The 13942-nt window shown below is 40.0% G+C and overlaps 1 protein-coding gene across 1 annotated transcript; it reads left to right on the forward strand.

The window, feature by feature from the left end:
• Positions 1–695: 695 nt before the first annotated feature.
• LOC119265458 (myb-related transcription factor, partner of profilin-like) lies at positions 696–1617 on the forward strand. Its single transcript, XM_037546317.1, has 2 exons — positions 696–1127; positions 1236–1617. Exons 1-2 carry the CDS (start codon positions 725–727, stop codon positions 1574–1576), a joined length of 744 nt encoding a protein of 247 aa, XP_037402214.1. The 5' UTR covers positions 696–724; the 3' UTR covers positions 1577–1617.
• Positions 1618–13942: the final 12325 nt, after the last annotated feature.

Below are 13942 nucleotides of genomic sequence, written 5' to 3' on the forward strand. Positions count from 1 at the left end.
TCAGTCTTTATATGATGTATATGTTTATATGTATTTATGTAGGAACATTACTACGATCCAGAGAGTGGGTCTGGATACCTGGCATGGCGATTGAAGACCATACAAAGAAAAACTGCAGAGGAAAGAAGTGCCTCAGGAAGCAAATCACCCAAAGGTAAGTTCACTCATCAATTACATATTACTGACTAATATACCAATTATTATCATGAGCTGTGCAAGTTGTCTTTCGTCTTAAGTTGGTGGGCCAGGCCATGGACGACGACACTTCACCAGTGATGATGTACCAACTAATGAGGACGTGGAAGCAGCCATTGCTGTTTTGAGATACTCTGCTGATGAAGACACTGTCCGTGCGAAGATGAAAACTACCTTCATTTATCGCCAAGCAATGGTCAATGATGCAAACAAATCAGCAGATGTCTTTGTGGTCTTCCCACGATTTCTGGACACACCAGGGGCCTCATTTATAAAACTGCGTGGAATCTGGAGTGAAAATGTACGTGCGCTCAAAACCAGGAAATTGCGTGCGCACAAAAAAAATCTGATTTATAAAACCCTGCGTACGCACACCTGCACGTTGTTTCCTCTTTATAAATCACAACCGTCTTCAAACTGAGCCGCACGTTCCGCCTCCGCCCCGCCCACTTTTACCCATAAATGGTCATTGCAAATCACTCATAAATATTTAAATGGAAACTTGCCCCATTCTTTTTGAAGCGGAATAATGGATGAGAAAAAGACGAAAAAACGAAAATTTGGAGAATGTGAAGTGGAAGTCCTTGTTTCAGAGGTCGAGGCAAGGAAAAATGTGTTGTTTGGGAGCCTTAGTAGTGGAGTGACGAACAAACGCAAGTTCGTTGAGTGGCAACATGTGGCTGCAGCTGTTAACAGTGTAAGCTCTACAAGCCGCACTGTGGCAGAAGTAAAAAAGAAATGGTCGGACTTGAAAGTAGATGCAAAGAAACGGATTTCTTTGCACAGGAAGAGTGCAAGTGCTACTGGTGGGGGAAAGGCCACACTTTCTCCGTCTCCTTTTCATGAGAGGATGGCATGTTTAATTGGGGAACCCCTGTTAAGTGGCGTGGTGACTGAAAAGGAGGGCGATGAACCCATCACTGGTGAACCAGGTAAAAACAAATTATCCATAATCGTACATAGTTTTAATAAAGACGCAATAATCAGACTTTTTTTCCTAGAATGGTTTATTAAATTATTTAACCATCACTATTTTTTAGAGAGGACTGTGGGAGTGGACAGCAGTCATTCAGCTGAAGACTGCCAACCCGGCCCCAACGGTGTCTCCGGTGCCCCGGTTGCCTCCAGCGGTGTCTCCAGTGCCCCGGATGCCTCCAGCGGTGCACCACGTGCTTTAAGCGGAGGTCGTGTTCTGACTGAGGCTGTTTTACAAACACAAATAAACACAATTACAGCAATTGACAATTTAACAAATGAGCTTAAAGAGATTAAGGGGATACTGTCTGAAATGTCAAGTACATTAAAAGAACTTGTTAAAAAATACCTTTGCGTTTCTCTCCAATTATTTATAATCGACGCATCACGTCCTCGCGCAGTCTGACTGCTTGAATATTACGTGCGTCAGGTGGGTAAACATGTGGGTCTGGTTCAGGGTCATTTGCTTATTGGTCGGTCATTATCAGGGGGAGACCATTCTGCTGTGCCATGTTGTGTAGCACGGCACATGCTCTCACTATCCGGCAGACTTTCTCTGGGTTGTAAAGCAGTCTCCCACCTGATGCATCTAAACAGCGCCATCGGCCTTTTAGCAGCCCGATGGTGCGTTCTACAACAGAGCGTGTCAGAGTGGGCACGTCACTGTAGCGTCTCTCCTCTGTGCTCTGTGGGTTTGGAAATGGAGTGAGGAGCCAGCGCTTGAGCGGGTGGCCACGATCACCTAAAGAAATGAATCAGAGATAATGTTGCATTTACTGCTAGGGTAACTGCTTAAATTAAAATAATAATAATACATTTTAAACTTACCAAGAAGCCAACCATCCCATACAGCTCCATTTTCAAGACGGGTTCCTACACTGCTGTTCCTCAGAATAAATGAGTCATGAGTAGAACCAGGCCATCGAGCAACTACGTTGGTTAAGGTCATTGTAGCATCGCATATGACCTGTACGTTTATAGAATGAATTTGCTTTCTGTTGATGAAAGCAGCTTCATTCTGGCTTGGTGCTCTTATGGCAACATGAGTGCAGTCAATTGCTCCGATTACATTTGGGAAACCGGCCACTGCTGCGAATTGCACTTTAATGTCAGCCTGTTCACTCAAAGTGTAAGGAAACCTGATGTACCGACCGGTCAGTTTTATTATGCCAGATAATACGCCTGACATCATGGAGCTTAAGGATGGTTGAGATATCCCCGACCTGTCTGCTAATTCCCTCTGAAATCAACCAGTTGCCAGGAATCCAAGGGTTGTTAACACCTGTAAATGGACAGGTATTGCCCGATTTCGTAGTGTTGGTCTCTCCAAATCTGGACCCAACTCAGCACACAGTGTCAAGAGAATTGCTCTTGGAAACCTAAATCGGCTCATTAACCAGTCATCATCGTTTGCAAAAAAATCTTCATGATCTCGAAAAATACGTTGTCGCCTTATTTGGCGGCTCGCTAGGTCTTCGAGTAATGCCAAAAAAGCCATTATGACAGACAGCGCATCAGTCGATCTTGTCTATTTATATAGCTGTGATTTACTGCAAATAGTTACAGCTGTTAATTATCTCAAAATATTAACAACCAATTTCCCTTTACTGTATCTTTATTGCTTTATTATTAGTTCCATTTGCTGTCGTCATGATGATGATGATGATGATAATAAAATACGTTTTATTAAGTACCCATTTAAAACGTGTTTAAAAGTGCGAAATAAAACAATATGTAGAATTAAATTAACCTTAATTAAAATGCAGAGTGAAATAAAACCAGCTAGAATAAAATAGTACTACAAATAAAGTCGAATAAGATACAGCATGCACTAAAACCTTAAACATACAGACAAAAAATAATGACTGCAAATTAATTAATAATTAATTAAAATGTGTTTGTTTATCTTTGTTAATCCTTCTGTTCTTAATCTTGATCTATTCGGGATTAACTGATGCGTGAGGATGGTTTGCGCATTTACTTGCAATTCTCTATTTAACCAGATGATGTCACTATTTCCCCACTCTCTCTATCTCTCTCTCCGCAATGTTTTACAGGTTTACGGCAGCTCTAGAGTTTGCTTAAAACTACGCACGTTTTTACGCCACGTACTTTTTTATAAATCACAGTTTTTGCGCAAGATGTTGCGTGCGCACATTTCAGACCCGTTTTTGTGCGTACGCACGCTTTATAAATGAGGCCCCAGGACTGGTATTTCATTTTAAATCACTACACCACCAAAATACCCAATATTGCCTGAGGTATCACTCAAGAGAATAGTGTTTTTTGTCTTTTTCATGTCTGTTTGTTGCATTGAAGATAGAACAAGACTTTAGACTTATGTTTGGTGATGTCACAAGCAACAAATTCCTGGAGAGGTGGCCAACAACTTTTAAAAGAAAAGTAGTGGAGGAAAGCCATGGACTTGTACCCACCACAGAACTCTTGGATTTGATGCGCAATGCTGAGTCAGCTGTTGAAGTTGAGAATGGTATGTGTGTTTTATCTTGTCACTGCTGTTTTATGTAGGTGCATAATATGCATTTTGGTAATAGTGCAAATTCTCAATTAAATGTAATTGTGGTATTATGTCAACTTGACATTGGTTTACTGTTAAATAGGCTGGGACAGTGACATGTCTGCTATCTTACTACTGCTACATCTGCTACCACCTTCTGCACAAGGCCGAAAGTGGCCAGGAAAGATGTCAGCGTCTCAAGCAGTAGATCAGCTGATCAGATTTCAAAAGGTATGTTGAACAGTTGCCTGAAATCTCTGTTGCATTACCTCACTCTCATGCACAGTGTGAGTTGTTGTGATGTATCATCAGAGGTTAATCACTAAATATTTCTGTTAAATATCTCCTGTAGGTTGGAACCAGTGTACAGCAGCATCTAGATACCATCACCCAAAGCAGTCAGCCCTACCTTCTTGCCCTGGGATCCACAACGAGCAGCATTCACTCCTACTTCATTGTGATTGACCAGCATGCACTTCCATGCAAGGCGATAAGTTCCGTGGGAGCTTTTGACGAACACTTTAAGGCCCTTTTCGTCTTTGGTATGTCATACAGTTCTTGCTTGAACAACATTTTCACGTTTGTGCAAACAACTATCTACAACATTGACATAGGGGAAACAAAGGAAACTCCCAGAGTTGCAGAGCTAAGAGCAAGAATGGTGCGTCAGTGAAGAACTGTTGAGATGAAACTATGAGATGTTTTCTTTGCAAAAGTGACCATGGAAGTCCAAACAGCCTCGTCAAGCACCTTAAGGTAATTCATGGACTCTGTACAGGGAGGACACTTCATCTTAAATGTGGTCAAGTGGGATGTTCACGTTCTTTTGGTAGCTTTTCTGGTTTTAGAAAGCATCTTAACAAGTGCCATGTAAGAAGTTCACTGGATTCTGTAGAAGATGTTTATTTTTCAAATCCTCAGAGTAATCTCAATACTTGTAATGCCACACATGTTGAAGTGTCAACTGAAAATGTAGAGTCTGAGTCAGAGCTGTCTTTGCCAGACATTGTAAATAGTTGTGCTTCTGTAATTGCTGATCTAAAGGCAGCAGGTGTAGGTCAAAGTGTAGTGAATTCTGTTGCGATTTCCATGGAGGACATTGTCCAAGATATCCATCAGCATGCTAAAGAAACTGTCATTAAGCGTGTGTTTTGTGAGGAAAGACAAACCGAAATGTGCAAGAAGGTTGAGGAATGTTTTGAGGAGTTAGAGAATCCTTTCACCTTTTTAAACTCTGAATACAAGTGATCAAAATTTTTATCAGACAAGTGGGAAACTGTAGAACCAGTTGAATGTGTAATTGGGTCAAGATTTGACATAAGACGAAACAAAAACACTGGGACATATGATCAGGTAGTAGTTCAAGACAAATTCATGTATGTTCCAATTTTATCTACATTTCAGTCAATATTTAAAAGTCAGTATGTTGCAGAAATGTTGCAATACACAGGTACCAACAGTTCCAGACTGAGAGATATTTGTGATGGGTCTTTTATTAAGAGTCACCCTCTGTTCTCAACAGAAACGCACACTGTGCAGATCCAGATGTTCTATGATGGTTTTTAAGGTTGCAAACCCTCTGGGTTCCAAGCGAGGCATTCATAAATTGGGTGCTATGTATTTTACTTTAAGGAACTTCTCTCCAAAATGGAATTCTTGTTTGGCTAATATACATCTTTGTGCCTTATTTCATGTTCAAGATCTTAAACGGTATGGTTTTAGTGAAATTCTTGGTCCTGTTGTTCGTGATATTAAAGTGTTGGAGAGTAATGGTATTGAGATTCCTTTATACGGTGGTCGTGTACGTGGTAGTATCATCCAGGTTACTGGTGATAATCTGGCTTTACATAGTTTGTTTGGTCTGGTAGAGTCTTTCAGCGCAAGGTACTGCTGTAGGTTTTGTTTAGCGGAAAAAGATGACTTTCAGACAGAATTCTCAGAAGATTGTTCCAAGATAGTGTTGCGCACCAAAGAAATCCACACTGCTCACTGCCAAGAAATGACTAGGAATCCATCTCTTCCTTACGTTTTTGGTGTGAAGAGTTCATGTTTATTAAACTCATTGCAGTATTTTCACACAACTGAGAACTTTTCAGTTGATGTGATGCATGATGTTTTAGAAGGAGTGGCCCAGTACAAAGTGAAGTTATTATTTGAGCATTTGAAGGAAAAACATGTAACATCAGGGGAACTACATTCAAGAATACAAAGTTTTGATTATGGATTCATGGAGAGAAACAATAGACCAGTAGCTGTGAATTTATGTGAAGGATCTAATGATCTGGGACTGAATGCAATTCAGTCATGGTGCCTACTGAGGAATGTTCCTCTTATCTTTGGAGATTTGGTAAGTTCTACTGACCGACACTGGGACCTACTGCTTTTATTACTTCAAATAGTTAACATTATATTCTCTCCCATGTTATCTCAAGGTCTATGTGTTTATTTAAAGCATTTGATTGTGGAACACCATAAACTGTTCAAGCAGTTGTTTCCCCAGAAAAAACTTTTACCAAAGCACCATTTTCTTATCCATTACCCCCGCTGCATCCAGAAAATTGGTCCTGTGCTTCATAGTTGGTGTATGCGGTATGAAGGCAAACATAATTTTTTCAAAAAACAACTAAAATCATTTAAAAACATTGGCAAAAAAACATCAGAATCACATGGCGTATAGTTGGCGATCTTCAGCAACTTTCAGTCGCTTAGACATTGGTCCAGGGAAAATGGTGTCTTTGACCATGGTAAAAGGAGGTTCTGGAATTGCTATGGCAATGCAGGTGCCCAGTAGCACTCAGGTTATGAAAGCGCGTTGGGCTAAATATCATGGGTTTGTTTACCGCCCACACTTGGTTATCTGTGGCAAATTTGAATCTGAAATGCCTCTGTTCTATCAGATTGATTCTGTTCTGATAATGCATGGAAAGCCATTGCTGCTCACTGTGCCTTTAGTTACAGTAGCTTTTCAAGAACATTTCCATGCATATGAAGTGACCAGGTCAAAACATGGTTTTGTTTTCTTTCATGTCGACAACCTGCATTATCATAGGCCTTTTGACATACAAACGTCATGTGGAACAAATGAAACAGCTCTGTTTGTTATCCCATATTGCTTTCTCTGGTGAGCATGTGATTTGTCATTTGACATTGATGTATTGATCTTACTATTATAAGCAAGATTGTTCATGTTATTGAATCGGTCATGTTAACGTTTGCTCAGTGGGACCAAATGTTATCTGAAATGGAGTTAAATTCATCTCTGTAGGTGTTAAAGTAACACTTCTATTTTTACTGTGTGGACTTGCTGCCCAGGTGGCGTCCGATCACGGTACCACGCTGGAATTCACTGAGCTCCTGAGAGCGACCCATTCTTTCACTAATGTCTGTAGAAGCAGATTTCTGTTTTATCTTTATTTATTTTCTTAAAAGCCTCTGCTCATTCATGTAATTCTTGAAGGACAGGATTTCAGATTATTTAAGAAACTGGTAGCATCCAGCTTTACAGATAAATACAATTGTGTCATCGGCATGACTATGAAAACTGACTCAGTGCTCTTTAATAATGTGTCCTAGCCATAAGATGCATATTGAAAACAAAACTGGGACTTGCATGGAGCCCTGATGTACACCACAAAGTATATCATATGCTTGAAGTCAGTGCTCAGCTGGACTTATAAAATATTTTCTTTCTATCAGATGAGTTTGAAACCACTTCATTTCCCAAGAGCGCAGCCCAATTTCCAAGGCGTGTTATGAAAATATTGTGATCAATTGTATTAAATGCGCACTCAAATCTACAAGTATAACAGACTTTCAAGTCATTTGCTCATTGTTTGAGTGGAGGTATGCAAAAAGATCACTTTAATTTATTAAATAAATTTATTTGTTCTAAAATCTTAATCAGAAATGTGAAATTGTTTTAGAATTACCTAAAACTGAGATATCTTGGTTATTTTTCAGATTCCAGGGGGGAAAAAAGCCTGTTCTCAGGAAACAATTTATATCTAAAACCTTTAAAAATACTACTGTTAAAAAATATAAAAATAATGGTAGAATATGAAAGACTAAAGAATATAATTGAATATAAGATTAATTTGTTTAACCCTAACCCTAACACCAGATGACTATTAGGGACTGAGGTTGAGAGAACCTCAAAGTCTAAAGGGTGGTAGCTACTTTACCACTTTAAATTTCAGCCTAAGTGAGATTATCTGTTTATATGTTTTTTGAAGTTGCACCGTACGTACTAAAAATAAAAAAGGGTTTGAACTCTTACCTCTTGGTGGATGTGCTTTTTCAGGTAAACAGCTGCTATTTTACGAGGTACCTCCAGACCACCCGGTCCATGGAATCACACCGTGCATCATTTTTAGCCGGGATTCGGTGACGTAACAGGTGATCCAAATGAATAACTAGATTTATGAGCTGGTCTAGGTTCAATCCATCATCTTGACTCGCTAGCTCATTCAGGATGTCAGCATTCAATCCTTGATGAAACATAACCAATAATGCAGCCTCATTCTACCCACGACTTTCAGCTAGGGTACAAAAATCCAGTGAATATTCTACTACTGAGCGGTTACCTTGGTGCAGTTTAGACAATAACTCTCCCCTAACTTTGCCCACATATAGATGATCGAATAGTTTTTACTCCTCTACGAATTGGGCATAAGTTAATCTATATATACACTAGTCCAGCTAGCAGTAGCCCATTCCAATGCTTGATTTGCTAATCTGGATACGACAAACAAGATCTTTGCTTGGTCTGAAGAAATGGGAGAGTTGTCAAAGAACACTGAATGTTGTAGTAAAAAACCTTGGCATTTATCTGGATTTCCTTCGAACTTACTGGATTTACTCACTGAAAAAACAGAAGAAGTCTCAAATCACACTGAAGGAGCCTGGGATGCTACTTCCTGTGGTGCTAGGTTGATGCTTTGTAGCTGACCATTCACACTCACAACTAGTTTAGCTAGCTGATTCTGCTGTTTTGTCTGTTGGTGAGCAAGTGACTCTAAGGAGTGTGATACCCCAAACAGGACCTGCCTGTGACGTCCAAGCAGCTGTGCTTGTTCCATCAGAGCTTTCTGGAAAGCTTCGGAGTCTGTAGTCTGCATTGGAGGCGAGGTATTCTGTAATGGTTTCACAGAATTCAGACACTCACGGACAATGAAAGACAAACCAGATTTAATGTGGAAGCCAAGATCAAAAATTGCAGTCCAGAAACAGGCAAAAAGGTCAAAACAGAGTCATACACAGAAGGACAACAGGAACAACGCTCAGTAGTTGCCATCAAAACAATACCTTGCACTGACTAAAGCTAAAGCTCGGGCTTATATGCTAACTGAGACATCACACGATCCAAACTAACAGATGAAAGGCATCAGAATGATTGAGAATGCTGATAGGAGCATATGTATCTGGAGTCAGCTGATCACCCGTTGAATTCTGGGTGAGGGAGTCCAATGTCTTAAGAGAAGAAGTATGAAGTGTCACAGTCATTTGATCTCTCAGGTGATTCTGGGAGATTGAGTCCGTTTCCTCTTCATATGTGAGAGTTGAGTGTGAAAAATGTTTTGTTTTTATTTATATTTTAGTGCTGATGATGCTGAAGCAGACAGGGACAATGCAACAAGGACAATGCAATTTTTCTTTAATGGGAAGCTGACATTTTACACAGACTGTACTCCGCTGTCACCGAGTCAGTTCCCTCCGCTGTCATCGAGTCAGTTCTCTACTCTTTTCCTGATTCAGTTCCTTTCTCTATTACCAATTCATGTCATTGTCATGGTTATAATTATTATTCTCACCTTCTTATATTTTTTTGTACCATTATCTTGTTTGTGATCCATATTTTAAAATTTGTTGTATGGATTTGTAAATATCTTCCATGTTTATGAATACACTTATTATTTGTAGCCTACTTGGTGTCTTACAGTTCTTAGTCCGGTTCTTGTGTGAGTATAAGCATGAAAATAATTTTTGTACACATTGAATGCTGGTAATCTGCACTTTATTACTATTACTGACATGAATTTCCAGAGAGGTCCTATTAATAAACATTTATACATCCATTTACCTCTTGTATGTTCAGAGATCATAAACTATACATTTTATTATTTATTTATTTATTATTGGAAATATTTTATTGTTTAAAGGTAATCAGGGGAAATCAACATCTTATGTTGGATGGGTACCATAATGGAGATAATGAGCTACAGGTACAACACCTGATCATGATGGAGACCTGTCCATTGGGCAGGTATTTTTTTTCCTCAGTGGACAATGTGCCACCATGTTAGTTTGACAGAGAAATATATCTTAACTGTTTCTGGTTACATGGCCTTTCACGATAAATGCCAGCTTGTATAACAAACACATCTATTATAGAAGAGCAAGACCCTGCCAAGTTCCATGTGTCACCGAACAGGTGAATGCATCTGTATCTCGAAAGGTTTCCATGAGAAAGTTTATGTACACACCAATTTTTGTGTGTTTGTGATCTGACTCAGTAGCAACATTCATCAACTGTCCCCCAAGTGACTCCAGCACTCCAAAACACGCAGAACTTTTCTTAATAAGGTAAAAGCAGACTGAAATTTTAAAAAGCAATATATATATATATATATATATATATATATATATAAAAAGAAAACTGGCCTCACTGTCCACTTACAACTGTATACTGATCCAGGCTTAAGGATGACTTTAAAGTTGCTTGTGCTTCTTACTACTCTTCCATCATACACTGTTGAGGCATGCGCCCGTCCCCCGGGCCCCGATGATGACGGGCGCGAGAGGCCCGAACATCCAGCAGCGATGAACCTCAGCGAGGACACTGGGGAGAGAGCCATGAATGTGGAGGGGGTGGAGCGCAAAGCCGAGCTCCCCCGACAGACGGGAGTGATGGCGGGAGGAGGAGGACGAAGACCATGCCAGCAAGGAGAGAGTCCCAAGCTCTACCGCCCAGGCCCTGCCCCCAGTTACGCAGCAAGCTGGCTTCACTACACCTCATGTTTGACCCAGGTGGCCGAGCTGCCAGCTGGGGGTGGTAACGAGGAGGCGGAGCGGCGAGCTCTCATTCCCTCTGGGCTCCGGTGAGCACTTTTTAAAAATGAGCTGAGAGGGAACAGAGAGAGAGAGGGACAAGCTGCAGAAGACTAAAGAGCTAAAAAGCTCAGTGAAGGAAGGACAGAAAAAGCAGCTGACTGGGGTCTTCACGGACATTTTCAGTCAGTAGCTGGCCCAGGCAGTTGTCCCAACTAGCTTCAAAACTGCCACCTTTGTGCCAGTGCCTAAGCATTTAATTGCTTCAGCCCTCAATGACTTCTGCCCTGTTGAACTCCCCTCCATCATCTGCAAGTGCATTCTGTCTCATTTGAAGTCCTGTCTGCCTGCTACATGGGACAAAGACCATTTTGTCTACTGCCACAACAAGTTAACAGAGGACAGAATTTCTGCAGTGCTACGAACTGTACTGACTCACCTGGACTGTCAAAACTCATATGTCAGAATGCTGTTCATTGTGATCCCCTCCAAGATGATCTTAAAGCTTAGCCAGCTTGGTATAAGCACATCTCTCTGCAACTGTATTCTGAACTTCCTGACTGACAGACCTCAGTCTGTTAAGTTTGACAAACTCTTCTGCTCCCCCATCACCCTGAAAACTGGTGTGTGGCAGTATTTCATGGCTACAATGATCTGTTGAAGAACATTTCTTTCCAAAGTATACAAGTGTTATGCAGGAAAGACAATAAAGACCACATGACCACATATTAAGATCTGCATGAAGACTGGTGCAAGTTAGTCAACACAAACCTTCAGATAGGAAAGGCAGTGTGTGCTGATATTTGTGCTGTGGCTTGAAAGCTGGGGAGGTGTATGGTGCTGTGCTTTTTGTTGTATGTAGTAGTATTAAGCATAGAATGTGTATGGAGACCCACCACCTGAAATTCATCCTGGACAAGAGAGAGCTCATTTATCTTTCCTTAAAGCACTTCCCTACACTGGACCGCTCCATCACTATTGACCCCTTCACTGTCCATCCTTCAAGCAGAGCTAAAACTCCTGGAGTTATCCTGGATGATCTGCTTAATTTCTCAGGTCACTTAACATAAGTCCACAACCTTTCAAAGTTCTCCCATGTGAAACTTCTGCTGAAATCGCTCCACTGGCTTTGTGTGGAAGCAGAAATCAGATAAAAAGCTCTGGTTTAAAATATTTCAAGCCTCATAAGGCTTAGCATTTCACTACATCTGTAGTTTGGTCCATGTCTACACACCTCCTTGCCATAGTACGTCTTCAATTTCTGGGCCTTTGACATTTCTGTCTTTAAAATCCAAGCATACCAATAAAGGCAGGTCTTGCTGCTGCTTGAACTGCTTTACCATAGCCCACTCCGTACTACTAGGAAATTGTCAGGAAATAAATGTGGCAGTTTTTCTTTTATTAACGCGGCAGAGATTTTTTGACTCTTGCTGGGTGTTTAAAATAAATAAATAAATAAAATATTCATTGTGGTGTTCCACAGAAGTCCATTCTTGGTCCTCCACTGTTTTCTATATACCCTTTTACCAAATTAGCAGTTAGATCCTATTGTTTTGAAGTAAATCCTGAAAAAATCTGAAAATCAGAACACATTTTCTGCAATTATGCAATTTTTTGTATTTTAATGAAAAATATTCTGATTTTATGTGTGTACAACTGTTCAAAAGCATGGTTGCTAGTCAAGTACTGGCTAGTATTTTTGAGTACTGCTCAAAAATTACAGTGTTATGATTGCTTAGTAGTGGCACAATGGCTTATTTAGTTTCTTTATTGGCTTATTTAGTTTATTTATTGGCTTATTTAGTTGATTTATTGGCTTATTTAGTTGATTTATTGGCTTATTTAGTTTCTTTTTTCTGTAAAACAAGCACAAGTAAGTTATAGGGTCACTCAAATAAAAGTCCACATTGACACGTGACATTCAGTAAAATTATGATCAAATATAACATATGTCCGTACTTATACAGATGATCAGCTTTACGTTTCTGTTCAGCCAGACAGCACTACTTCCCTAAATGCTCTGGCTGAGTGCACAACCAGTGTTGTTAACTGGATGAATAGTACGTTTATTAAGCCTTATCAAGATAAAACAGATACTCTTCTTGTTGAAAACAATGCTTAAAGACGTGTTACTGTATAATGCTTCTGCAGGTCGCTCTATTTATGAACATCTGGCAACCACATCCTTTAACAGAGGTGAGGATGGCACTGTTTAGCTTCCTGTGTGTCAAACTGATAACATCTCAAATGTTTTTCACAGGTAGGTTTACACAGCCTCTGACAGAAATTCAAGCCAGACATACAATATAAACTTTTAGAAATCATGATTTATAATGCAACTGAAATGCTGGTGCTGACACTGCATGAGAAATGCCTCTACAGCTCTGTCTGTGGATGATTTCCAGTAAAGCTGTTTCAGCAATACAGCAGCTATACTGAAACTTAAAGCAAGAGCGTTTTTTTTTTTTTGCTGGAGTCAAAACTGCTGAGGTTAAGGTTTTACTCATAAGAGCTGAGGGAATTTATTGCTGTGAGTTGTGTTGTATCTGTATTATATTCTGTGTCTGTGCCATGTGCTGAAATCTTGTGTTTACCCCTACATGGTCGTGTTTGTCACACCTGTTACTTGTCCTATATGAGCTGCGTCTTATCTGTGGCTAACTAAATGTTGAACATGTTTTCTTTGTTAGAATACCTGCATTCGTTAGGACAAAGCATTATAAGAAAAAAGCTTAATCAATCCTCTTTTCGTTATTTTGGACAGCTAGTTTTACAGGCTCGGGAGTCAATTTTGACTGACTGTTGTGCCACAGTATGTGCTATATAAGACCTGATTTGTTAGCACAGTTGCAGTCTTTTGTGGGGTTGTGCAATTACTGACAACTTTCAATTGAGACTTCTGTGAAAATCTGCTTATCCACTATGCAACCTAACAAGCGGAGAGAGTTTTGGCTAACTGATGAGCAGTTAAGAGCTTTCATTCTCTTCTTTTCATCTCTCTTCAACCAGCATTATGCAGTGCACTTGGCCTAGTGAACATGGAACTACCATTCACTTTGTATTTGTCACTTTGTGATTCCAATGTCTAATGTTTCTGCACAAGCTTTATCTGCAGAACATCTGAGACCATTAGAATAATAGCGCAAATGATGGTAGATGGCATAAGTGAAGATAACTGGCCATTGCCTATTGTCATTGTAGGCTGGC

The sequence above is a fragment of the Pygocentrus nattereri genome, chromosome 16 (assembly GCF_015220715.1).
Source record: "Pygocentrus nattereri isolate fPygNat1 chromosome 16, fPygNat1.pri, whole genome shotgun sequence".
Lineage (NCBI taxonomy): Eukaryota > Metazoa > Chordata > Actinopteri > Characiformes > Serrasalmidae > Pygocentrus > Pygocentrus nattereri.